This window comes from Lissotriton helveticus, chromosome 7 (genome assembly GCF_964261635.1).
Source record: "Lissotriton helveticus chromosome 7, aLisHel1.1, whole genome shotgun sequence".
NCBI classification, from domain to species: Eukaryota; Metazoa; Chordata; class Amphibia; order Caudata; family Salamandridae; genus Lissotriton; species Lissotriton helveticus.
The window spans coordinates 199409480-199435953 of record NC_136068.1 but is presented as its reverse complement, the minus strand read 5'-3'; the positions used below and the strand labels follow the sequence as shown (position 1 = coordinate 199435953).

Here is a 26474-nt window from a genome sequence, read left to right as displayed (position 1 = left end):
AAAAAAGCAATAGCTAGGTCGAGGTCGAAAATACAAAATAATGTTAGTGCAACTCGCAAAATGGCACGTAGATTTGTATTGCATTTGGCACAAGAAGCAGATCACAGTGAAAAACAGTACCAATGAACATTAAACATCAAGGGGTCCTTTTCTCAGTAGCCTTCTTCAGAGCCCCAACATTCTGTGAAAAAGCTGTCTGGAAACATCTGTGTTCTTTCGTTCAGTGATGTGCATATTAAAATGCAACACACCTTTATACAGAATAGGGGCCAGATGTATGTATCTATCATTTTCCGATTACCTAATTGCGAATCACAAGGATTCCCAATTAAGAAATCGTAAAATGCAATGTATGAAGGTGTATAGTACACCTTTTGCGATTCCTAAGGGGTTGCAAACGACCTACCTCATGAATATTAATGAGGTAGGTCGCAATTTGCGACCCCCTAGGAATCGCAAAAAACACAGGGATGGTTGCCTTCTGAGATCAGCAGACCCCCATGTCCGTGTTTGCTTTTCAATAAAGCAATTTTTGTTTGTTGTAAAGCAGCCCATTTTCCTGAAAAGGAAAATGAGATGCTTTACAGAACGTAAAATGAAAAGCTTTCTTTTCATTTTTTAAGAGCAGGCAGTGGTCCCTGGGACCACTGCCTGCTCTTAAAATAGTTTTTAAGAGCACAAAGGGGAAGGGGTCCCTTGGGTACCCCTTCCTATTTGCGAATGGGTTACCACCTACTTGAAGTAGGTGGTAAAATGCGAATGGTTTTCGACCGCAATTGAGGTCACAAAACATTCATACATACCGATGCGATTCGGTATTAGGAAGGGACGCCCTAAACACGCCCCTTGCTAATACTAAATAGCAAACCCATTTAACAATTCGGTAACTGGTTACCGAATCGCAAAATTAGGTTTGCTGCATTGGAAAAGCAATTTTTGTGTTCGCAAATGGGCAAATTGTGCAAATCTGCCCTTTTGCGAACTCAAAAGTGCTCGATACATCTGCCCCTGGATTCCTTAAACACACAAGACATTAACTGCCAAAAACGCGGATGCAGACCTTAATTAAACTGCACAGAATAATTACCCATCAGCATCCACCCGGAGCTTTTTAAATGCAGTCTGCAGATTCTCCTCTTCCCCATCTTTAGCGTCAGGCTCCATGCTCAACTGTTTAACCACAATCCCCAACTGATAAGGAAATCTGAAATAAAACCAGCGAAAAAAGGGTGAACATACTGGTTTTGCTCGAGCCAACTGTTTTGTAGTTCACACAGCAAACTTAAATAGAGTGAAAACGGATTTGTTTGAGACTCAACAGCAGCAGGTTATGAATTCAGTTCAATTTTGTGTTAAAAAAAAAAACACAGCCTCGAAAATCTCCATAGGCTAGGCTAATCCATATTTCATATACCAAGCACCAGCATCTCGCCACTCTTGCACTTGGGCATCGATGGCTCAAGGTACAACTATCAATCTTTTTTTGTCAGATTTTACAATTCCATGAGTATTACTGTTGGCGATCAACACAGATCGGCGTGGGAAAGTGAGGGGCTGGTTGCGTCTTTGTTATAAAGATTAATGTTATCTCATGCCAGAAACAATATGCACAGTATACTTGGATCCAAGCAAAAGAACGACTGATGGAGAACTTCTGTATTAACACTGGAGTAACTCATAGTTGAGACATTTGCTGTACATGGTTTCCTGTGTAGAATGGGGAGCTTGAAACTGGACTGCAAGAATCGGGAATTTCACACATTAATTTAATAAAGTTGCGGTACCTACATCAGAAAATTACAGTGTGAGTAAATGATTTGCCAGTTATCAAACCATAATTGATCACTGGAAAGTTAGAAAGCTTGTCCTCGGGTTCCAAAGTCAGTTAGCTACTAAATAGCAGGCCTCATGTCTCCAGGTCTAATTATCTTACCTTTACATTCTATTTAAAAGCCCACATCTAATTCTTTGCCACATATTCAGATTCTTCTCTTTTCTGGTTTTCAGAGTTCTGTTTCATGTTTTCTATACTAAAGGCTTGGATTATGAAGGCTAAAATCTAGCTCAGACTGAACTTTTCTGTCCTCGCGGCTGCATTTTAAAAAAAAACTCAACATTCACATACCTGCATGAGACCTTATTAAAGGAGGACACTGGTTTGTTTGATTTTTTACTTCAAATTTTGCAAACAGCCAGGTCCACCAAGTCTTTAAACAAATTCCCACATTTCCTCTTTCTATGAACTAAGTCATCTCTGCTATTTCCCAAACAGGAGAAAGCTAATCTCCAATTCAACAATTTTTTCTAAACTTCAATGGGATCTGCAATTCAACATCAATGGCCTTTTATGCTATTTGGCTGTCAATTCCATTAGATCTACGCTCATTAGTTGCTTCCTGTTCAAATTCGTTTGCTTATATAGACCTCTTTAGAGACTGGTTCAATCATATTGGTTTCCTCATTTCTGCCTGTGCCCATCAGCTGTCCTTCGAGCATGTGGCGCATCTTAATCCTCCAGATCATTTTCTGCGTCCCCGCCTACTTCTGTAGGCGACTGCTCGGATCCACGTGCCACAGAAAAAACAGTTAGGCAAACAAGGACTGACTCATTCCTACATGAGTGAGTCAGAAGTACCCACGCCAAAGGAAGCACCTAAACATGTGTATTTCCTGGAAGGAAGTGCCATGCAATTAGTCAACAAATAAACATGTGCACAGGGCACACTTCTCAATACACCGTGCAAATGTTTGTAAGACATTGCGTTTACAATATGCATGAAACCAACCAGGTGCCTAATGATAAGATGTGGTAGAGTTGAAACAAATAAAAACGTCATAATAAGGAAGATCACTTGAGACAAAAAGATGTGACAATGCCTATATACACATTGTAATTTTTTTTAATTTTTTTTTTTAAAGACTATGTTGCTTAGTTCTGGGTCTATTTTGACCTGATGTCACGTAGTCGTTTGCTGCCTTAGCAGCGTCCTCTTCCTCCGCTCAGGAGTATACATTGCAGATTCCTTTTATCAGTAAAAAAGGTTTCTAACCTAGCACATAGAAAGGCAACATTTGATAAGTCTATGTTAGATAAAGGTATTTACGGTTTTACTCGAGTCTACATGTAGCATTTAGTGAAAGGTCATTTCTTGCAGTTTACATTAACTGAATTCATAACTCAACTAGATGTGCCTACCATACATTTTGACAAAGACACTCGAATTATAGGTCTTTCGCTTCACAACCCCAGGCAGAACTCCTACAAACTATTGTATGCGATATCAGACTGAACATCAAACATTCCGGTTTTTCAGGTCTTCTTGACTCAAGCTAGTCGACCCTACAGCATTATTTGCTTGGAGACCATTGAGGAGGGATAAACAGAAAAGCTTGCGTCAGCAACAAGCTCCTTTTATTTCAGGAGACGAAAAAAAATCTCTTGGTTTCTAACCCGACACCAATTCACAACGATAAAATAACTACAACTAATATATGGAAAGAAAGTTCGCCCATGACATCATTATTAAACCTACACTGTGAATGATCTTCAGGCCAGTGTTGGTCAGAAAAGGTCTAGGAGAGCCAGACTTTCAGGCTAATTACTATAAAAATGAGTTTCATTATGATTAGGTCTGTGTATATTTATCTTGCATGGGTATCTTCAAAATCTGTGCTGGCTCCAGCCCTCCTGTAACCAGGGAAGACAACCCTGATGAACAAAAGCTGTGGGAACAGAAAAGCAGGGCACCATAGAAGGCCCGCCTGGTGACTCGCACGGAGGCTCAGCCCCGGCCTCACATCAGTACAATTTGAAGTCTATAAAAGATTAGTGTTATTCACCGACATGTTTCAGTATGAAAGCTACACTAGTCAATCAGCAGGACAAGCAAGTACGTCTCCCTTACAAAAATGCATACTGTATTAACACAGTAGCAGTCTAAATGCTAAAATGCTTGAGAGAGAAACGTCAAAAACATGCTTTCTTCCACATTCCTGACAAAAACCTTGAGCCAGGTGTGCAAAATAAAGAACACTTGTTTCAGAATAACTATCTAATTGTGATATCACAATCTAAAAAGCACAACTCTTGCAAAACAGAAGCCAATCTCTTGGATCCTTTTAGTCAGCTGACTGACCACCACTGCACAAAGAAGCACGGTCTTCGGATGTTTTCCAAATTAAAGATGGTTGGATTGATGTTGTAATGTAAGATTTTCATATTAAGTGGCACGAAAATGATTGCCCCCGTCCACAAATTGTATTTTGAGATATAACTATAGAGCACTAAGCTCAAGTAGGTCTCAAGGAAGGCAACGTCACTAGACAGGTTAGGCCCAGTCTCGAAGAAAGCATATGACAAAATCAGAAAGAACTTAATGGTGCCGACATTATGATCTATTCTATGCAGACATCCACATTGTTAATGGTATGGAAGAGACAGAAGGAGAGCAGTGCTTAGAGGGACAGAATAGTGAGGCCCAGTTGAGGAAGCGCCTCCAATGATCCCCACTTCAGTTTTGTAGGTTTTCGTTCTTAAGGCACTATTCCGAATGGCAACCTTCACATAGTAGCATTGAAAGCTAGACCTGGATTGTATTCCAACTTGAGGAAAAAAAATTGGGTGTAGACCACCCGAAACACAAAAAGTTTGGCTTATGGAAGAATCCAGAGACATTCCACAAGCAACAGATCTAAATTGCTAATGAAACGGCAGATGAACAACCTGGGAGTGTTCCAACAAGCACAAATTTGAGCTAGGTAAGTGCATTTACTAAAATGCTGTAATCCAATCCAAATAAGCAGAGTTAGACAAGGCATCAAATGCTGCAGAAAACACCAGGAGGAACAGGTAGGACATGCATCCCAGCCACTGATGTAGACCGTGTGAAGGCTGAGTGATCCAAAAAGCATACTCTTCTTTAGGAACTGACCTACTTCCAACAAATTCTTAACTAATAACTACTTTACTTTAGCCCTATGAGATTTCCACTTCAGACTTTAAGTCCTGCTACAATAATAATTATCTATTTCACACAAGTGGGCGGTTTACACTATGCAGCATGAGAGGGAGCCAACATTAGTACCTCTCTGAGTCCGATGCACAGTATATATTGTTTGGGAATCAATGACAACAAGTTCTCATGTTTATTTTGTCCTTGGGACAAGTAGGCCAAATTCCCTGCAGCACAAACACGTTGGCTGCCAGTATCAATATCACACTATGTTGTTGGACAGGGAATTGTTTTGAGAGGAGATAATATTGGGCCATATGTTAATGCTGTTCAAACTTGTACTTGTGGTTCATTAATGCAAAGACTTTATTATTAGGGTGAGCACTATAAATTCATTTTTTAAGTTCGGACTGCACTATTGCTAGTGGTTCCAGTAAAAACAAGCATTTGCAATGCAAGAAGTCTCGCATTAGGAAAGTTTGAGCTATTGGGATTGTAAATGACACATTTTTTATTTATGTTTTGTTTTTGAAAGTAACAAAATTAATAGCTTTGTCATTTACAATGCCAATAGTTATAACTTTCGCAAATGTGACACCTATAGCATTTGTCATGCAATATGTGTTGTATTTACGTGACTTACATGTATTGATATTACAAATAACAATGGTTTTAAATTTTTTATCAATAATTAATACTTTAATAAGTTATTGTAATTTATAAGGGCAATAGCTTAAAGTTTTGTAAATAACTTTTGTGAAGATTATGTTCAGTGCATTTTATTGTAACCAAAAAACCAAGAGCAGAAGTGAAATATTAACATCTTTTTGTTACATTTGTAATAAAGCTTGAAACATTGAGAGAACATATTTTAACCAGGTGTTGTTGAATGGTTGCACAGACTGATGCTGTGGTGGCGCGGAGTGATGTGATGGCGAACGAGTGATGCTGTGGTGTTCAGTGATGCTGTGGTAGCGCATAGCGATGTTGTGGTGCCCCTGAGTGATGCCGTGGTGGTGCGGAGTGATGATGTATGCTATGTTTTGCTATCCTATGTTTTGTTATGCTATGCCAGGGGTCTCCAACGAGTAGCTCGGGAGCTACTGGCAGCTCACCAGTACCTTCAAAGTAGCTCACAGTGGTGAAGTCAAGGCCAGTATCTAATTCAGAGAGTAGTTGCTTATTAAAAAAAGGTAGCACTGCTAATCTCAAGACCCTCAGAGTGACAGCCAGCTAAACCTATGGCAGTAACTCATTCTAACACTCAAGGACACAGTGCCTGTAGGGCCTCCCACGTGACAGTCTGTATCCAATCTCAATATACCTAAGCCACAAGGAGACTGATCATGTTGTAGTCCCTGCTTTATCAGTCACAACATGTGGATGAACAGTGGACCTTAAAAGAAGTATGGCAGAAGTAGCCTGAGAAGTAATCAGTGCTGACCCACCAAGGTGTGGGACTGCAGGAGTCAGAGTGAACACGTGTCAGTTGAGTGCAAGATCAGCCCAAGACCTAAGGAGAACAGGGCATGATCCAGACCAGAGAAAATTAAGAGACTCCTCAGTATTTGTGTACGTCCATAATAAACACTTTTGCTTCCTGAAAGCTACGCCTGGTGTCAAGGACCACCAAATGTGTATGGTAGTCCCCATCATAAGGGTGTTATCTTTGTTGTTGCCATTCCTGGCAGAATAGTGCAAATAGCATAATAATGGTCATCCTTACGTATTTGGGGTATTCTTGGTCTAGTTGTGGTTCACTGGCAGCCATCATTGACATACTAAGGGTATGACTCCGTGTACCTATTCCTGGCATAAGAATGGTCATGACTGGTATAATGTGGCCCTAGTATAATGTTGGGTATTGCTGGCATAATGCAGGCAACGTGGTGCTATGGCATATGACTGTATACCTGGGTATTCAAAACAGTCTGTCCATAAGAGGCACTTGTATATGGGACTACTTGATGAAAATGAGAAGCTGATGTTTTGGGATTGTGCACTTTCTAAAAATGAAAACAGATATTTCAAAGGCAGTTTTTGTTTTCAAAAGTGGGTTTTCTTTTGAGTTCATTTGCCCACAGTAGAAAGTTATATTTGATAGAACAATTTGCATTTTCGAAAAATCATGAATGATCATTCAAGCTGAGGTGGGGAGACCTCCTGCTGTGTTTGTCTTTTGTGCCACAGAACATGTCAAGATTTGAATGTTACTTCATAAGTCAGCTGGAGGCATTTTATATTGATTGAGTTTTCCCCGGCATTTCCGCTGGTAACCGCGCTTGGAATACTTGGGTGGTCACTACTGATAATCCTGTTTAGGGTGGTTATAGTGTAGTCACTATTTTACAGTTCTAAAATTTGCTAGCAGCTCGGAAAGACTTTTCTTGAGCAGAAGTAGCTCTCACTACAGTAAAGGTTGGAGACCCCTGTGCTGTGCTATGTTTTGTTATGCTGTGCTATGCTTTGTTATGCTGTGCTATGCTTTGTTATGCTGTGCTATGCTTTGTTATGCTGTGCTATGCTTTGTTATGCAGTGCTATGTTTTGTTGTGTTTTATTATGCTATACTTTGTTTTGCTATGCTATGCTGTGTTATGCTATGCTGTGTTATGCTATGCTGTGCTTTGCCATGCTATGTTTTGTTATGCATGCTAGGTTTGTTGTGCTATGCTATGTTTTGATGTGCTATGCTATGTGTTTTGCTATGTTTTGTTATGTTTTGTTATTGTATGATTTGTTTTTTGTTATGCTATTTTTTGTTGTTATGCTGTTTTGTTTTGCTATGCTTTGTTATGTTATGCTATGCTTTGTTTTGTCATGCTATGTTTTGTTATGTTGTGTTTTGTTATGCTATATTTTGTTTTGTTATGCTATGTTTTTTGGTTTTGCTATCCTATGCTTTTTTTTGTTATGCTATGCTGTGTTTTGTTATGCTATCCCCTTAAGCGCTGCCGTCGGCCAACGGTCGTCACGTGCACTACCTCCCCAGTGCTGCGCACGACCGTTGGCGACGGGCCAGCATTCGTTATTCGAACGTTCAGCACTGGGCGCTGAACGTTCTACGCTCTTATGAGGTTAAGCTATGTTTTGTTATGCTTTGCTGGAGTGAGGGTGTGAGTGAGGGTGTGAGTGAGGGTGTGGGGGTATGAGGGTGTGGGGGTGTGGGGAAGCAACACAGAGCATGGGTGGGGGAACCAACATGGAGGGCATAGGTTGTGGGGTGGAGGAAAGCAAACGAGATAGCAAGAAGCACATGAGGAGAAAAGCAAAAAGGTAGAAGAGAGCCATGTACAGCTTAGATGGAAGTGGGGAAAGAAGCACACGGGCCACAAAGCAACGCTTGGAGAGAATCACAGTCAGGCATGTGCATCAAAGAGGGGGGCAGGGGCAAAGAAAAAGGAGAGACAGCAACACGGAGCGTGAAGAGAGAAGAGAAGAACACTAGGGAGACAGCTGGAAAACACATGCACCAAAGCAGAAAGCACTGTGATGTTAGTGGTACGTTAGGCATTATTGAGAGACAGAATCATCCTAGAAGCGATACAACAGATAACAGTAACGTCAAAGAGGCACGTCTTTTGTTCTTTTCAGATCTGAACCCCCTCTACCCTGGCTAGGAAAAACAAGCATTAGCAAAGCCAATTGATTTCATCTTAAGGACCTATTAGCGTTGCCAGCGATTTTTAGCGATGATGTACATCATCCACGAAGCTACGCATCATGATTGATGAATAATTTTTAACAATCCTGTAACGCATCACGCATGCACTCTCAAATTGACGCAGTGCTTTTTTTCTTTTTTTAGTGATCCAAGTTGGATCAGCAAATAAAAAGAAAACATTTGCAAACGCATTTCTTTTTAGGAGGGTTGGGGAGCAACACGAGGCGTTGGAGTGGGGAAGCAACATGTGGGAGCAGGTGAGGAGAGCAATATAGGGGAAAGGTGGGGCAGAAGTGAAACAGGCACGAGTAGCGTGGAAGTAACACAGGGGAACTAGTGGGATGAAAGTAACACAGGTGAACGAGTGGGATGAAAGCAACACAGGGACAAGAGTAAGGTGAACGCAACACGGGGGAACGACTGGCATTAGAAACATGTGGTACAAGCGAGATGGAAGCAACACAAGGGTGCAAGCAACACAGGAGTGCAAACTGAATGGAAGCAACACTGGGGTGCCAGCAGGGCGGAAGGAACACAGGGGTGCCAGCGGGGTGGAAGGAACACAGGGGTCACAGGTGGGGCAGCAACATGCAGGGTGCGGTTGCAGGGCAGAGAAAAACAAACTTGCTAGAGGGAGCAACGTGGAGCACAAGAAAAGAGTGGCAGACCATATAAACGTGGAAGTGCATGTAACCACAACCGATTTCCGGCATCTGAGACTGCTAGGCAGTCTGGTGACGAGAAGGGGGGGTGGAGTGAGTACAAACAAAGGAGCCTGATTAAAGCAGAGAAGGGGGGGGGGGGGGGGGGAGTGCGAGCAAAGGAGCCATTAAAAGAAGCTCTGGCATTGCGCGGAGGAGCGATTCCTTTGAAGTGTAAATAAACCAGCATGAGTGCGGAGATGTCAGCGAAAAGCCTTGACAGAGGAGCTTTCAAATAGCATCTTCTTGTAATACCTTTGCATACGACTTGTGATTGTGACAACACTGAAAACAATCCCACGAAATGTTGGCACAAAAACGAATACGAAAACCAACCTCGCCCGCAAAATATTAAAAAAAGCTACTCTACCTTACTCATCCTCAAGCGCCAAAAATATCCTAATAGGACGGTGTGCATATTACTACTCAGAGTAAAATACTGTTCAGGTTATGAAACAAGGATCACAGGAAGAGAACAAAAGAGAGGGATAGAAGCAAAAAAACTAGAATCCTCCCCGGCAGCAGGACATAAAGCCAGTGATTACCTGCTCGTTAACTCTTAACAAAAGACGTGCGCGTGCACTGCCGAAAACGAAACCTGTCGTGGGGCGGGACTTCCGTCTTCTGGGGGAAGCCCACGCCCACGGAGGGGCTGGCCAGAGGAGCAGTGGTGACGCGGGGCTCCCATGCCCGAGGGAGAGCCCCGCGGAGGCTGCAGAAGTCTGGAGTGACGCCGATGCAGTGAGTGTTACTTGTACTGGGGGTGGCGGGGGTGGAGGGGGTATGTCTCTGTGCGCTCGTGTGTGTGCGGCGGGAGGGTGTCTCTGTATGTGTGCATGTGTGTCTGTGTGTGCGCGCATGCCTGTGCGTAAGCAGGGGGGGGGTGGCTGTGTGTGTTGGAGGCTTTCAAGGGAGACAGGAGATGGTGAACGCGCGCGACCTGATCCGATTCAGGCATGCTGGGCGTGCCCATCTCGTCCCCTTGTAAGCAGAGCCGCCGAAAATAGGGCTCTCGCTGCGACAGGGCTTTGCCCTGCGTCGCAGGTGCGAGACCTAAAAAGTGCTCACACGTTTGCAAAGTTTCACAACATGAGGCTATGTATAATGCTCCCAGAATGCTTTCTGATTAGATGCAAATATTTGCGGAAGCTTGAAAGCAAGATGGATTATTCTTTGGTTTAAAAATAAATTGTTCACAAAATATGCAACTAGGAAAAAAATGTTTTCCTAAACTACTGTGAACTTTCAGGCACCATTTATTTGAAGCAATATTTAGTCAAATGTATTGATGTACACTATTTCGCCAAAATATTCACAATGAAAACAAAAAAAAAAAAAAAAAAAAAAGAAAACAGTGTAACCATGTTCAACAAAATTATTGGTAATATGGGGGAGGCACAAGCATTGGCAATGCCAAGACGTCTCACACTAGTGGTCAGTTGTTTGGTTTAGTCAATGCAGGTCTTGTTTTGACATGGCCTTTGTAAAACTTTATAGTTGTGGGAGCTGCCGGACCCTCACCATTGTAACAAACATTGTCAAAAAGCAAAAGTATTTTTGGCATAAAAAAAAACAAAATCAAAAAAACACATTGCCTCAATAGTTCCTGGCACTGAACAAAACTACTTAGGGTGCAGATATGCTCCTTGGATTGATAGCATTTGCTCTTTCACAAGTGAAGCTAGCCAATAGATGGATAGAGCTAGAATTTTTATAAAAACAAAAAGGTCTTGGTTAACGCCATACCTAATTAGTTGCCTAGCTCTTTGTGAACTTTATTTTAGCATGAGCAAATATGCATGTGAACATTTGCTCATGCGAAAATCTGTAGTGCGTTTATCGGTTCACTTTCCCTCCAACCACATTCCCCCCCCCCCGAATCCTTGAAGAAGATTTACTTCTGCCCTTGCCAGGAGTAAATATACAAAATTTCTACGTATGGAAAAATATTAGAGAAGCTGGCAAAAACTCTTAAAACATGCAAGTTAGAAGGTTTGCGCAAACTCAAAAGGGGCATTGCAACCCTGGAATTATTGCTTACCGCTACCTCCAGCTCCAGTATCTAGATCAGCGGCAAGGTAGCAAAATAGGGATATTGCTAGTATTCAAACCCTAAATATAGTATTAGACCTATCAGTCAGAAAGGCAATTATAAAACCTCTTATATAATGAGACTTCTGCCACAATTTGTCACACCAACGGGACAAGTAGATTTTTTTTTTTACAGGACAAGTAGATTTATGAAGCAACCTATCCTATGGCCAACAAGATATTTTATTAAATTCCACACACCTGAGCTATAATGTTCAATTTCTTCATCCCACCTCCCACTCCACAGGAGAATCAGTATGCCATGGAGGATGGTTGTTGGCAACTCAAATGGAGCAGCTTGGACAGACTTTAAAGGCCCGGGTGAGTGCGACGGTACTCCCACCTCCTTTACTCGGCTACGGGGAGTGCGACGGCACTCTCCCCTCACCGCATCCGATGGGGGCCCGAAGTTGGAGATACCAGGCCCCCTGGGGGCCATCTTCACGGGGAGCATGACGGAGCTCCCCGGCTTGGAATCAGGCCCGGGGTTGGAGTCCCGGGCCCCAGGGCATCTTCTTCGGGGGCCAGGGTGGGCTCCTGGTACCCCGGGCTCGACTTCACAGGGAGCGCGACAGCGCCCCCAGACTTTGCTTCGGGCCCAGGCATGGGGCCCCGGACCCCTAAAGACCTCCTTGCAGGGGCGCGGTGGGCTCCACGCCCGCCTCGATCTTCGGCGGGGGCCAGGGTGGGCTCCTGGCCCCCCTGCTGGGCATTTTCACAGGAAGTGCGACGGCGCTCCTCGGCTTCCCTCCTGCTGGGGGCAGCCCCAAGGACCTGACCCACCCCAGGGCACCCTTGAGACCGACGGCGGAGCCCCATGCACTTCGTCGTCGGTCTAATTAGAGGGCAACGGTCGCCTACCTTCTGGGGGGCATATCTCAACCCCCATGCGGCCGATTTTGGTGATCTTGGTCTCTTCTTGCTCCTGGTTGCGCTCCCCAGCCTCTGGGAGCACTTTCGATGCCCTCTTGGGCTCACAGAGGGTGAATTCAGCAGGGAGCTGTTTTCACTGGCTCCCAGCGCCAGCCTTTCGTCTGGCTCTCCTCCTGGGCCACTCTTCTCCCTGCGCAGAGGCCCCTGCTTCTGCGCACTGGTCCTGGTTTCTTCTCCTGGCGCTGTTCAGGACCCTGGGACAGTTAGGAGGTTCCTCCTTCCAACTGCCCATTGCGCCAGGTTCCAGCACCCTCTGCCTCAGCAGACCACACCCCAGGGAGCTCCTCTTCCTGCGCAAGTTATTTTTAAAGATTTGGGGAGGGGGCTGGCAGGAAGTCTGTTTGCCCTATCACACAGCGACACATCACTTCTCTGCCCCCTGCTCCCTCCTTCCTGCCCAGGCCTCTGGGTTGGTTCAAAATGGCATCGTCCAGGGGCTCCTGGCACATGGTCTCAGAGTGCTTGTCTGGCCATTGGCAACCACAAGCTGTTGATATGGAAGCTAGAAAACCCCAAAATAAAATCAGCATTGAGCATGAAAAGTAAGTAGAAAACACAAGGCATAGGCCCACTAAGCGATGTCACCAAAGAGAAAGAAATTGTGTTTCCGCTGTGAAGTCTCCTTCCCACATGAAGATAAATGTCCTTCTAATAGGACAAATATGCAAAGGCTGTGGGAAAGAAAAGCATTTCATAATGGATTGCAAAGCAAAACAGAAACTAAGTGGGTCACGAAGAGAAGCTGGATGCAGGAAAGTTCTAGAATAACTCTAGCCCCTCCCATAAGACCCACTAGGGGAAGAGGAAACAAAACAAAGTTAATCTGTATCAAATTAATCTTCCAGCAGTTCGCGGACGTCATCATCGAGTGACCGTGAGGAAAATGGATGTGCGATGGTGATGTTAATCACAGACTGACGAGTGCATGTAGGATTGGCCCTTCGCGAGGAGAGACATAAACCTGAAAAGAACCACAAGATGCAACAAAGTTGATTTGGACATAGCCCTAAACTCCATCTCAAGTTGAATAATTACTCTACAACTTTCATTAGACAGTGGTACACCATAAAAGTACAAAGAACAGTCTCCAATACCATGTCTCAGGCCATTGAGAAGAAAAGGTGTACACCTGGGCAGCTTCTACACCAGTGCAGAGCAAAGGATCCTTTGTGGAACCCATGCGGCACAAGAAAACGAGAGTGCAAACACCAATTCAAGTATTCGCAGGTACTACGTCAAGTCCATATTTATTAAGTTTAGATACTGCTGCTGACATGGGACTAATCTCTCTTAACTATAACTTTAATGTCCTTTCTGAAACAGTGAGTCAACTCCCGACATTGTTGCATAGACTTGGGAAACTTAAGACAATGAAGCTACAGCTTCACATTAATGAAGATATTAGCCCTGTTGCACACCGGCAAACTGCTTTTCACCTACAGGAAGCCAATGAGAAACAGCTAGAAACACTGCTAAAGCTCGCCAACATCGAGAGCGCTCCTGTTCCGACACCCTGGGTTTCACACATTGCTGTGGGCCAAAAAAAAGATAGTGGCGATTAAGTTCGCCTTCGTGTTGATAAGTGACAGGCCAACAAAGTATTTGAAAGAGAAAGGCAGCCAGGTCTACACATTATGAACATGATCACGAAGCTTAATGATGCCAAAGTCTTCTCCTGCATTGAACTGAACAAAGGTTACCATCAACTTCAAGAGGAACAAAACTGTGGGTACATTACTACTTTTTCAAAGCATGTTGGTTTGTTCGGCTATAAAAGATTCAGTTTTGGAGTCACGTGTCCTGTGTATGAAGATTCTAGTGTTGCTCTTCAGACTCCTTACAAGTAATTTGTAATCTGATAGGTGTGGCTGGGTATGATTAATAGTTTATGACACACTGTGTTCAGTTAACAGTTGTATGCTGAAGAATAATGTGTAATTTCCAAAAGACAGGGGTCCCTAGACAGTTTAGAGATACTCAGGGTAATAAATATAGGCTAAATAGACTCTATATTCTTTCTCCAGCCGGACAGAGTTCAATATTCAATAAGTCCATGGAAAGAATTTCATACAAAATTCAAGTGGGACACAGCCTGCGTCCTACTAACACAAATAAATAGACAACAATTAGGGAAGGGTTCAGGCAAGGGGAGCGAGGCTGCATAACATAGAATATAGCAGATATGAATTACGTGGAAACACCATTGCACAAGAGGACACACAATGTATTATATGCATATGGTGTACAAATTGTCGACGGCGTTTCGATCCCTAGGGCAAGGTAGGGGGATCATCTTCAGGACATTATGAAATTCATGCCTGTGTACAATTAGCTCCGGACATTACAATATTCATGTCGGAGTACATTAAGCAGTTGTTGCTACATGTGGTGTAAATCATGGAAAAAAGGTTAGAGGGAGAGAAGGGAAATACATACAATTACTATGGGCAATGTCGGACCATATATTACAAATATAATTATTTGTGTTGTGACAACTGCTGAAGGTGAAGTGGGTTAATTAACTGCGTGGTAAAGGCAGTGTAGAGAATTGGGGAATGCTAAGACGCTTGCGGTAAAGGAAAGAATAAAAGGATAGAGAAGAGCCAAGTAGCAAGTGATTTGCTGTGGCGAATAATAGGGCAAAGGTTTAAAGGCAGTGCATGTTACCTACTGCATATGATACTAGCGTGAAGGGGGGCACGCGAGGTGCTGGCTATATTTTCCTACCGGTTTAGAGCCAGTATGTGGGCAACGAACGTCGAGGCGAGGTTGCTGGGCTCAATTCACTTGGTAAAGTGACTCAGGACCTAATACAGTGTCCTGTAATTTAAGTGAATGTTGATGAGAATCTTACTATGTGAATTCCTAATTAGCATGTTATGTTATGTTAGTGCTATTTGTATTGCGCACAGCTGCTCCAGCGAAGGAGCGTCCCGGCGCATGTAAGCGGGGAGAGTGCTTACAGAGGGAATTAATATTCAAATATGCTGGGATCGCTGGGTATGATTTCCACTGTGGGAATCTGCGGAGAACAAACATCTATTAAGGAATAGCCCATGTCTAGATACCTGGATGGTATATACATTGACTGGCCGCAATATGCTTATCAGGACATACGAGTCGCAGTGCAGCAATAGCAGACAGCGGCTGACTTCACAAATGAAGGCATGTGAAGTGGAGTTTTAATTAGGGCGGGAATAATTGCGTGCACAGAGTAATGCTCAGTCAGCAATATGCGCAGCATAGCTTACTGAGGGTTATCTCATGTTGTATCCATATGGCGCGGTCCCGGCGAGTAGTTGCTTGAGTCACTGCTCGGATTACAGTGAGACAGCGCAGCGTGAACGACTGAAGTTAATTGGGGAGGCGGTCATGTGATGTGTGTCACGTGACTGGCCTAGAGAGTGTAATCTCATGGGTGAAAAGTGGCGGCCATCTTAAGATGGAGTGAAACTAAATAGAAAGCACTTGTGAAGGAAATTAAAAACATGGGAAATAGATAAGTTTAAAAACATGGAGAAAAATAAAAAACAAACAGTACATTGGTAATCAAACATTTTCAAATCTAGATCAGGGGCAGAAGAATTTCATTAAGAGACCAGCATAGATTAGAATAAGGAGGTCCAATCCTCAACGCGGTTTCAACCATTGCGGATACTGTTAGTCTTTAGTATCCATTTCAGTACTTCCTTGTTCAACAACTGATGGATATCCGCCCCTCTCGGAGGAAGTTTAATCACATTAATGATTGTCCATTTAAAGTCAATTTCAGTATGCCCAGATGCGATGAAATGATCCACCAATGGTGCGTTGGCAGTCCTGCAACGTATCCCACTCCGGTGTTGGCAGATCCAAATACGGGCCTTCTGTGTGGTCTGACCCACGTATATTTTCTTACATGGGCAAAAAAAATGCATAAATGACATTGGCAGTATTACAATTTGTAAAGTTTTTTCTTTCAAACTTTACTTGTTCATGTACAGTCTTTACTTTCTATAGTAGTGTCACATACGATACATTCACCACATTTTACATGGCCCGTGAGACGTGGGAGCCCCCAGAGGTCATTCAGAGTGCCCTTGATTTCATTAGTTGGTAGTGCTGCACGTACTAAGTGGTCTTTTATATTCTTCGCCTTTCTAAAGGCAAAGATGGGGCGTTCAAGGCTAAATATACCTGCATTGCATTGATTACTTTCCAGTGTTTCATAACACTTTTTCTTATGGCGTGTGACAAGTGAAAAAGTGGTGACACAGACCAGCCGGTTCTGTGTTTTTTTGGTCTTAGGTTCCAAAAGTACATCTCTTTGACAATACCAAGCCTTTTTCAGGGAGCGGAGGACAAGCTTGCGCAGGTAGCCTCTGGTACATTGTTTGTCACTTAGAGTTTGCGCTTCAAGGAAGTAGTCTTCTTTTCAATAGCAATTGTATACACACCCAAGGTCACTCACCAATTGCCTATTGGGTTCCCTTGTCCTTTAAAATAGAAGAATAATGTGTGGCATGGTCTCTTACATGTTCCAGGGCAGGGGAGGACGCTACAGCAATGTGTAATTGTAGCAAAATAAACTGCCACAAACTTCAGATTTTTGTGCCGCAAATCCCTGTTTCTGTGTCCCTAAATGTACTAATCTCTGTCACAGTATCCTGGGGTGTCAGATTAAAGCTCTTGTGTTTTAAACTAACCAACACAACGATCACATTTGTAGACATGGTTTTGTCTCAAGTGCATTCAGTAAGATGTAGTTTTAAGATACAGCCTCAATGTATTCTTTATCAAGTAAAATATACAATAGGGAGCTATAGAGAAAAAGTCATAAACATTGAAAAACTATAGGTAAATTACTATTAAGACCTAGTATTCGTACTCCATGTGCTGGTGTATTTAATAATTGGCATTCATGCAATTGCAGGTTCTGTAGCTATTTCAGAAAGTGGAGCAGACTAAATAACTGGCTATAAAACAAAGAAGATCACTACAAAGTCCTACCCAGAAAGTCAACTGATACACGATATATCAAGCATAAAAATGTGGCCGAAAACAATCGGACCTCACACGCCCACTTTCAAGTTACTTCATGACGTCCAGTGCTAATCAAATTCAGTGCGCGAAACACCGTTTAAGAATGCGACCCTAGCGTACACGGTAACACTTGCCACACACAACTTTGTAACGAGGACTCAGCAAATTCACCGACTACCACCAAACAATGTTCAAAGACTCAGGTGGGTATTTCAGTGATCGTAAGACCTGGAAGGCCGTTAGCCTAGGCGTGAAAGGACAAGCACAGTTTCTCCTTCTCAAGAAACCACTACACAGAATTTCTACAAACTGTACTGCCTTCTACTAAACTGCCCTCACAACAACATAAGCACTTAACCGTATATGCTTTTCTAATGTACAATGTTGCCTGCTCCGAGGGCTTTTTACGGATGGTGACCAGGCGTTAAGCGTGACTATACCAGTCGTGGCATACAGCGTATTGCTAGCAATAATCAGTTACCTATCAGTATATGTTATACAGTCCACCATACTCGTTAAGTACCCACAGAACAACTACCTAAACAACAACCTAAAGAACCAAATTAAAGGAATACAATTAAGGGTACAGAGTGTAATGTGACCCTTATGCACGCGCAGAAAAGTTCCATGTTTGTTTTATGGGACGCACGATCTCCCTCTGATACCTACAGAATCCTTGCTCGCTCCTGTTGGACTATGATGGGTAAGGCGGAGTACTTACCATGGAGCCGGACAACGTGGATAGAGGGCTGCGAACAGGTCTAGATGAAGTGGGGGGCTCCCGTGTTCATCCTCCCACCGGATCAGCCGCTCGTTTGTGCTCAAACACGGTGACTCTGCAACAACACCGCCACTCTGAGTGACGTCAGAGACCCATAGAGACGAGAGAAAAGAGGAGCGGTGCGCTTCCCACACTAAATCTTCAAGCATAACAAGTGCCATAGAGTTGTGTGTCTTTTTTCTCGAAAGAAACAGGTTTATTGATCTGTATGTAGAAGCCATTTTAGAGACAAACGAGAAAGAGAGATATAATAATAAATTTCTGAATATACGTTAATGCTAAAATGTATCCTTTGTTTAATATTTGCATTAGCATTTTTACAATTGTAATATGCTTAAGAGAATACATTACAATTATTTGTCAGGAAGTAAACAATTTCTCCAGAAGATTCAGACAAGTAAAGCGATTGGGATCAAAAAAGTTGGGATATAGTAGCTCCTTATCGGCATCTTCTCTTCCAATATGGCAGCAACGCTGAAGTACGGACGACAGCAAGTTTCAAGGACAGTACGACGTTTGTGTTTTTTCTCTTTCCATTACACTGGCTTGTTGTCGTTGAAGCGAAAGCTTGGAGGTGCAAGTCCTCTTTCCGTTTCGAATGCTCGCGCTGTTGTCATGGCCAGAAATAGCTCTTCTGCGTAGTGGTGGCACCTTCTAGAAGTCAGCTGATGCAGTGACGTCTAGTACTGTCTGTGCGTGTAGTACAACGTTATTCAATGGTATCAAAATAACGCTACTCCAATGCTTTGGGTTTTTATGATTATTTTGCATTTTTACATGGGCATCAATGCATGACCAGTAAACTCTCAGTGCACTAAAAAGTACGTAGAAAGGATATATTTTGTAAAGAGTTCAATAGTTTATTGTTTGATCTAAACTCATCAACAATACGCGGACGGAAACCAAACGAAATACCGAAGGTGAAAATATGATAATTATAAGATCCAACCAACCCAACGTTGTAAGACCATGTAAAATGCAGAATTTAAAAATGCGTTAAGAACCACGTAGGAAGGTATTTCCATGCAACCACGTTTGCTCATGAAACAAAGTACACATAGCTGCCAAGGTTTCAGTTTTCTTATGTGTGACATCATTTCATTGTATTTAGGACTGACAAACATCGACTATGAGTGACACTTTCTCCTTCTCTTGCTTTGACTCCCCTTCTTGTGATGTGCCTCTCTTATCATTGCTGAAAATTAACTCCTTCATGAGAGGCAATCTGGTTTTAGGCCGTAGTACAGCACAGAATCTGTCCTCCTATTAGCATCAGACGCTTCGTATGTTGGCTCATGAAGGTAAGACTGCTGCATTAGTCTTATTAGACGTAAGTGCGTCTTTTGACACCATAGCGCACGGCCTGCTTCTAGGACTGCTGTGGCTGCAGACTATAAGGTGAAGAGCCTTGGATTGGATGGAGACTTCTTGCACAACTGCTCGTTGCAGGTGTTTCAGAAGCTGACACCTTTCAAATAATTCTATGACAGGACAGGAGGCTCTGATTATTGCTAGTCTCATTTCTTTATTTAGAAATGCCCAGCAGCCATGTAAAACTACATTACCCAGAAACACTTGGGTCAAAACCATAGAGTCTGTACTATAAATAGCCATGTAGACAATCCCACTTCCTCTTTCTTTGCTCCGCAGCCAGTTAAGTGCTCTCATTCTATATTCTTTACTTACATATTGTATTGAACATTGTTATTGTTAGAGCTTTGCTCGCGCTGTCTGCCGCTTTGTTGTGCGCTTCTATCGCGCTTTTTCGTCGCGTCTCTGTGCTCATTGGGCGTTGCGGCAGGGAGCGTGTGTCACCTCCCAGGGTCTGGGCGCGTGTCGTCTGTGTCCCGTATTCTTGTGGAGTGGAGCTTTGGGGGACAGGCAGCCTCGCGCGCGTCTGCGCGAGTTGCTACCGGGTTGGGAGGCTTGCCGGTTCACCGCGCATGCGCGGTTGACATTCTTCACGCGTCTGGAATTCTGTTTCCAGTGCGGCGCCGGCTCTGTCAGTTCGTCAACAAGACGCACACGCCCACGGCTTCCCAGCTGTTCCCTTGACACCGGTGCTTCAGACAGACGCCCGGTTGACTAATTTGCATAGGCTTTGCCGAGAGTGAGCATTTTTTATCGACAGCAAGCCCTCCCTCCACCCTCTAACGATTTTGGTGCAGTTTTTTCTGCTTATCTTGCTTGCTGTGAGGTTTTTTCACTCCCTCAGACTCTGCCATTGGCATACCATAATTTTAGTCACCTTGTGGGCTCTTAGACTTTTCACTATCTGTGTACCATGAGTGATACCTATTATTATGAGGATGATGGTGACTATGAGGAAGAAGGGACGGAGTTCCTTGAGCAGGACCTGGTTGAGGCCCTTGACAAAGGGGTTCAGCATTCTATAAACAAGGCGCTTGTACGCGCTATCACGCCCCTTAAGCGCCATTTGACTCAATATGCTCGGCAACAAGGTTGGGTGCCTTCGTCGAAAAAGTCAACTTCTTCTCCTGGTAATCCGCATTCTTCAGATTTTCGCAGATTGGTGCAGTCCTTATCCTCTTCCAAGTCTAAGGCTCTTCCAGTTGAGGTGGACAGTGATGACCAGAACTCCTCGTCATCCTCTGAGGTTCTTCCTCCGCCACCAAAAAAGAAGAAATGTAAAGAACATTTTGTGGATGCGTCCAGTCATCCTCCTGTTTTGACCTTTGAGCCTGCAGACATTGTGCATCCTCACTCCACTGCGTGGCTTCCTTCCCCGGCTGTGGCGGAGTATGTTCAGCAACATATCCGTCAACCATTTGCTAATGATGTTCGTGCGCGTCTCCGCTCAGAATGTCCTCGCCCTGATTTGGCGGATAACCTAGCGGACACGCCTGAGGTCGATCCTTCCATGCTGACCTATTTGAGGAAGTTTTCAAAGGACCCAAAGAAGGGTTTGGATCGGTCCTGGCGGGCTTGTCAGGACAAGGTCTTGGATCTCCTGGGGCCTCTTACTAAGATCTTGGATTTAGGTTTCATGGCCAAGGAATCCTCATCCACAGTTGACCCTGATGAGTTGATCGAATGGGCGCAGCGGGTGATTTGTCAGCTGGGTACCGCCAACTGCGCGCTCTCTAGTGAGCGTCGACGGTCCATTCTCCTCAAGTTGGATCCAAAATTGTCAGAACTTTCGGCTTCCGAGGCAGGGGCTGCGGCTCAGGGCCTCCTTTTCGGGCAACCCTTTCTGAAGGAGCTCACTCATTTTGTCAGTACTTTTAGCAGCATTGACAAAGCCCAGGCATCTTTGAAGCGGGCCAGGCGTCCGTTTTTCAGCAGGGCCGGACAAAACAGGGGACGCTCGTCCGGCCGTGGTGAACCACAACCCACGCAGCGTGGGTATCAGTCCCATAGGGAAGGCCAACAAGATTCGGGCTACGCCCAGCGTTCCAATTTCTATCCATCCAGAAAAGGACGTGGTCAATATAAGAAGGGACGTTCCGGTGGTGCTTCCGGCGGATATCAGGATTCCACCACTTCAGGTGAGACTTCTTCCTGCTTGCAGTGTTGTTCTGGGGGGCAGGATTCGCCTTTTTCTACACAATTGGCGCTCAATCTCCAGCGATGCATGGGTGCTGGAGACGGTTCTGGGATACAAAATTGAGTTCTATCATCCCGTTTCCCCTTCATTTCTCAAAGCAAAATCAAGAGTTCCTCACAGAGGAACTCAAGTCTCTGGAGTTGAAAGGGGCAATTGTGCCGACCGTACGCCACCCTCAGGGTTTTGCCAGCTCGGTCTTCCTGGTGGAGAAGAAGGGAGGGGGATCGAGGTTGGTTCTTAACCTGAAGGAGTTCAATGCGGGAGTGGTTTACCGCCACTTCAAGATGTAGGGCATCCATCTGTTGAGGGATCTCCTGCGAGAACGGGATTGGATGGTTCATCTGGATCTCAAGGACGCTTACCTCTCTGTTCCGATCTTCAGTCCCCATCGCCGCTTTCTGCAATTCCAGTGGCTGGGGACTTGGTATCAGTATCAGGTTCTACCCTTCGGCCTTTCGTCAGCACCTTGGTGCTTCACGAAACTGTTACGTCCGATTGTGGAGTCTCTCCGCTCTCGCGGGGTTCGCTTGATCATCTATTTGGACGACATCCTCCTTCTGGCGGACTGTCCTGTCAAGCTCATGTCCCATCTGGAGTGGACTATCGACCTTCTCTAGTCCCTCGGTTTTCTAGTGAATGTTCCCAAGTCTGTGCTACGTCCTACTCAAGTGATAGATTTCTTGGGGTTCAGGGTCAACTCCCTCACTTGTCAGCTTCTGTTGCCCCATCAGAAGATTTGTTACATCAAACGGGAATTGACTTCCGTTATTTCGAGGACGACGGTGTCATTGAGATCGTTAGCACGAGTTGTCGGTCTTTTAGCGTCTTCCCTGCAAGCGATCTTCCGGCTCCGCTGCACTACCGTGCGTTGCAGCATCTCAAGATTCAGCATCTTCAACGGGGTCTCCGTTATTCCGATCAGATTCCTCTTTCGGAGGAGGCGAGGTCGGAAATGCAATGGTGGTTGGATCATGTGGAAGCCTGGAACGGTCGGGCTCTTTTCGGATCCTCTCCGGAAATTGTGATCGAGTCGGATGCCAGTCGTTGGGGCTGGGGGGCCCGCTGCGGCCCGATCTCGACGGGGGGACGATGGTCTCCCCAGGAACTTTCACGCCACATAAACTGTTTGGAGTTGCTAGCGGGGTCATTCGCGATCAAGTGCCTGTCGCCTCTTCAGTCCCACTGCTGCATTCTTCTCCGGATGGACAATGTATCAGCAGTACGTTACATCAACAAACTGGGAGGGACTCGGTCGAGATTGTTGGCGGAGATTGCCAAGGAGTTTTGGCATTATTGTCTTCAGCACAAGATCACAGTTATTGCGGAGTACCTTCCGGGTTGTCGCAATCTGGTGGCGGATTGGAACTCCAGGTATCTGAAGGACTTCAGCGACTGGAGGCTCCATCCTCGTGTGTTCCGCCAGCTTCTTCGGACTTGGGGCCCTTGTCTGATCGATCTCTTTGCATCCCGTCTCAACACCCAACTTCCCCAATTCTTCAGTTGGAGACCGGATCTGGAGGCTCTTGCCACGGATGCTTTCCTTCAACCGTGGCCGACGTCCCTTTGTTATGCGTTTCCCCCATTCATGATGATCCCCAGGGTTCTGGCTTATGCAACGCGCTTTCGGACGGAATTGATTCTGATTGCTCCTCTGTGGAGGGCTCAGCCGTGGTTCCCAGTTCTCCTGGAGATGGCATGTGCATTGCCATTTCTTCTTCCTCAGAAGTGGAATCTCCTGTTAGATCCGCTTCAGAATCCGCATCCCCTTGTTCAGTCAGGCTCCCTCCTTCTCCTGGCGTGGCGGATTTCGGGGAACGTTGGGCGGTCTCAGGCCTTTCTGCGGACGCTACTAAATTTCTCAGCAACGCCTTGGCTCCAGGTACTCACAAACGTTACAGAGGGTCATGGAAACGTTGGAGTGATTGGTGTGCTCAACGGCAGGCTGATCCAACATCAGCAGATATCTCTTTGATGGTCAATTTTTTGGCTTCTCTATCTTCTTCTGGTTTGGCGTACCGCACCGTCAACAATTTCCGTTCCGCTATTTCTGCGGGTCATCTTCCAGTGGATGGAAAACCTGTTGGAGAACATCCTCTAGTGGCTAAGGTTCTCAAAGGTATTCGTCTGGCTACTCCTCCACGTCCCAAATATGTTTCTTTGTGGGACGTCTCGGTTGTCTTACGCTTCTTGGAAGCCTGGCCGATCAATTCTTTGTTATCTCGGAAACAACTTTCGGCCAAACTTACTATGTTGTTGTGTTTGCTTTCCTGCAAACGGGTGTCGGATGTCCGTGCTTTGGATTTAGCTGGACGTTGCTTCACTCCTGAAGGGGTTACGTTTCGCCTCTCCAGGCGCACTAAGACCAATACTGAGGTCATTTCTTACCCTTCTTTTCCTGCTCGTCCTAATCTTTGTGTGGTTCAATGCCTTAAGGATTATGAGGTGAGTACTTCTCTTCTTCGCTCTGATATGCAAGGCCAATTATTGATTGCATTGCAGAAGCCCTTTCGCCCCGTTACCCCGGCCACCTTGGCTCGTTGGGTACGGTGGCTTATGGGGGAGGCTGGCATTGATGTTTCCGTGTTTGGTGCTCATTCTGCACGTGGGGCCATGGCGTCTAAAGCCTTCTCTTTGGGGGTCACCTTGTGGGACATTATGAAGGCTGCTGACTGGTCAACGGATTCTGTTTTCAAGACCTTTTACTTTAAGCCTATTACAAATGTTGCTTCTGTTGTAATGGACCAGCTTTGAACAAGCAATAATCGGAGCCTCCTGTCCTGTCATAGAATTAAAAATTTGCAAACATTCGTGACAAGAATTTTCAATTCTATTAAGGACTAGGAGGCGAGGATTATCCCACCCATTGTTTGTACGGTGTACTTTATAATGAATGTACCAGTATTACTCTGTGTTCAAATGTTACCATTGACTTGTTTTTCTCTACCCACCCTTTTTAACATGTTCCTTTATATTATGGACGTGTATTACGGCTTTGTGTCTCTTTTCAGGATCTGATCCCAAATGATGTCCCTACGGTGCGGCGTGGATGTTCCTGTTTGCTTTTTTGAAGATGGCTTTCCCTTTTTCTCCCTTCGGCAGTTGCTGTGCTGACCTTTCCTTCGTTGCCCTGGATTGGGTTTGCTTTTTGCATTGACTTTCATGTACTGTTTTCTGCACTCCTGGAATTCCTTCTCACCAAAGAAAGAGGAAGTGGGATTGTCTACATGGCTATTTATAGTACAGACTCTATGGTTTTGACCCAAGTGTTTCTGGGTAATGTAGTTTTACATGGCTGCTGGGCATTTCTAAATAAAGAAATGAGACTAGCAATAATCCTCGCCTCCTAGTCCTTAATAGAATTGAAAATTCTTGTCACAAATGTTTGCAAATTTTTAATTCCCCCACAGCAGGGCATGCCACAGGGGTCGGCCTTAAGCCCAACCCTGGTTAACCATTGTCTCCGTCCCTTGCAGACGTGATTGAATGCCACGTTGTGAGGATCGTGTCTTATGCTGACGATACTCCGCTGATCATCACACTGGCGCAAGATGACGGGAGGGCCACAGAAAATTTAAATTCCTGTCTTGTGAACCTTGCGGCGTGGATGTCTTAGATTGAATGCAGACAAGACAGAGGTCCTGGTGTTCGGGAAACTGCCTTTGATATGGTCCTCTGCTTGGTGGCTTTGTGAACTGGGCCACACTCCGGTCTCTAACCTTAAAGTTAAAAACCTGGGCGTCACCTTTAATGCAGTGCTATCCTTTGAGAAACAGATCTCGGCTATGGTCGGTACCTGCTTTGGTGTGTTAAAGATGGTATGAAAGATTCTGGGAGCCCCACCGGAATCAGCTAAGAAAACGATTATTCAGGCTCTGCTGGTATCCCGTTTAGATTACTGTAATGTACTCTACTTAGGTATCTCCACTGTCAGACTGGGGATGCTTCAAAGGGTACAAAACACTACAGCTCGGCTGCTTTTAAGAATTCCAAAACAGTCCTCCATAAGCACAGGACTTGCCAAACTTCATTGGCTCCCCATCAGTTACAGAGTCTCCTTTAAAGCACTCTACTTTGCACATCAGATGCTCAATCAGAGAAGCCCAAGATACTTGTTTCCTCTGATTCAAGTTTACACTCCTTCTAGACACCTTAGGTTACACGAGGCAGCGCTGACTGTGGTCCCAAGAGTGTCCAGGGGACAGCTTTTTTAGAGTCCTGGCAGCCAAACTATGAAATTCTATGCCCCAGGACCTGAGATCAGAGGAATCAAAAGTACGGTTCGGAAAAATCTCAAGACCTGGCTATTCAGGCAAATAACATAGGACTGACTAGCCCTTATAGCAGAACTTGACTGACAGATACTTGGATTTTAGTGCTGTTTCTCTTCGCGGGGACACTCCTTGGGAGTAACCAGACGCTTTATAAACGTCTTAACATAACATAACATAATGAATATCTCTTGACCCTGCACCTGGCGTCAGGATACTGTGGTAAATAAATAATTAATTACCGGTACTATTTTTGAATACATTAATGAAAACAGATAGCTCAATAAATAAGAGGCAGGATCCGAGGAATCTGAGTTGAACAGGCTTTAATCAGGCATAAGGGAAGGGACAGGATCGGAACAGCCTGAAATAGAATGGCACGAGTGGCAGCTGCAACGTCTCATTAACAGTACATAATATATATAGGAACACATTATAATTGCATTGCATACAGTAGGCGTAACAAGTGACAAACGTAAGATAAGAATACATGGG

At 44.6% G+C, this 26474-nt stretch overlaps 1 protein-coding gene and 1 long non-coding RNA gene across 2 annotated transcripts in view; one reads left to right on the top strand and one right to left on the bottom strand.

The window, feature by feature from the left end:
* Positions 1-18295, bottom strand: part of OSER1 (oxidative stress responsive serine rich 1) — a 39395-nt gene extending 21100 nt beyond the window's left edge. Inside the window, exons 1-2 of the mRNA XM_078651947.1 lie at positions 18084-18295; positions 1088-1204 (exon numbers count right to left, since the gene is read on the bottom strand). Of these exons, the coding sequence (XP_078508073.1) occupies positions 1088-1164 (77 nt within the window). The 5' untranslated portion in view covers positions 1165-1204; positions 18084-18295. The remainder of the gene's footprint in view (positions 1-1087; positions 1205-18083) is intronic.
* A 466-nt stretch (positions 18296-18761) lies between these two features.
* Positions 18762-25044, top strand: LOC144766703 (uncharacterized). Its single transcript, XR_013597887.1, has 2 exons — positions 18762-18862; positions 24720-25044. It is a non-coding gene; the product is annotated as an uncharacterized LOC144766703 (long non-coding RNA).
* Positions 25045-26474: the final 1430 nt, after the last annotated feature.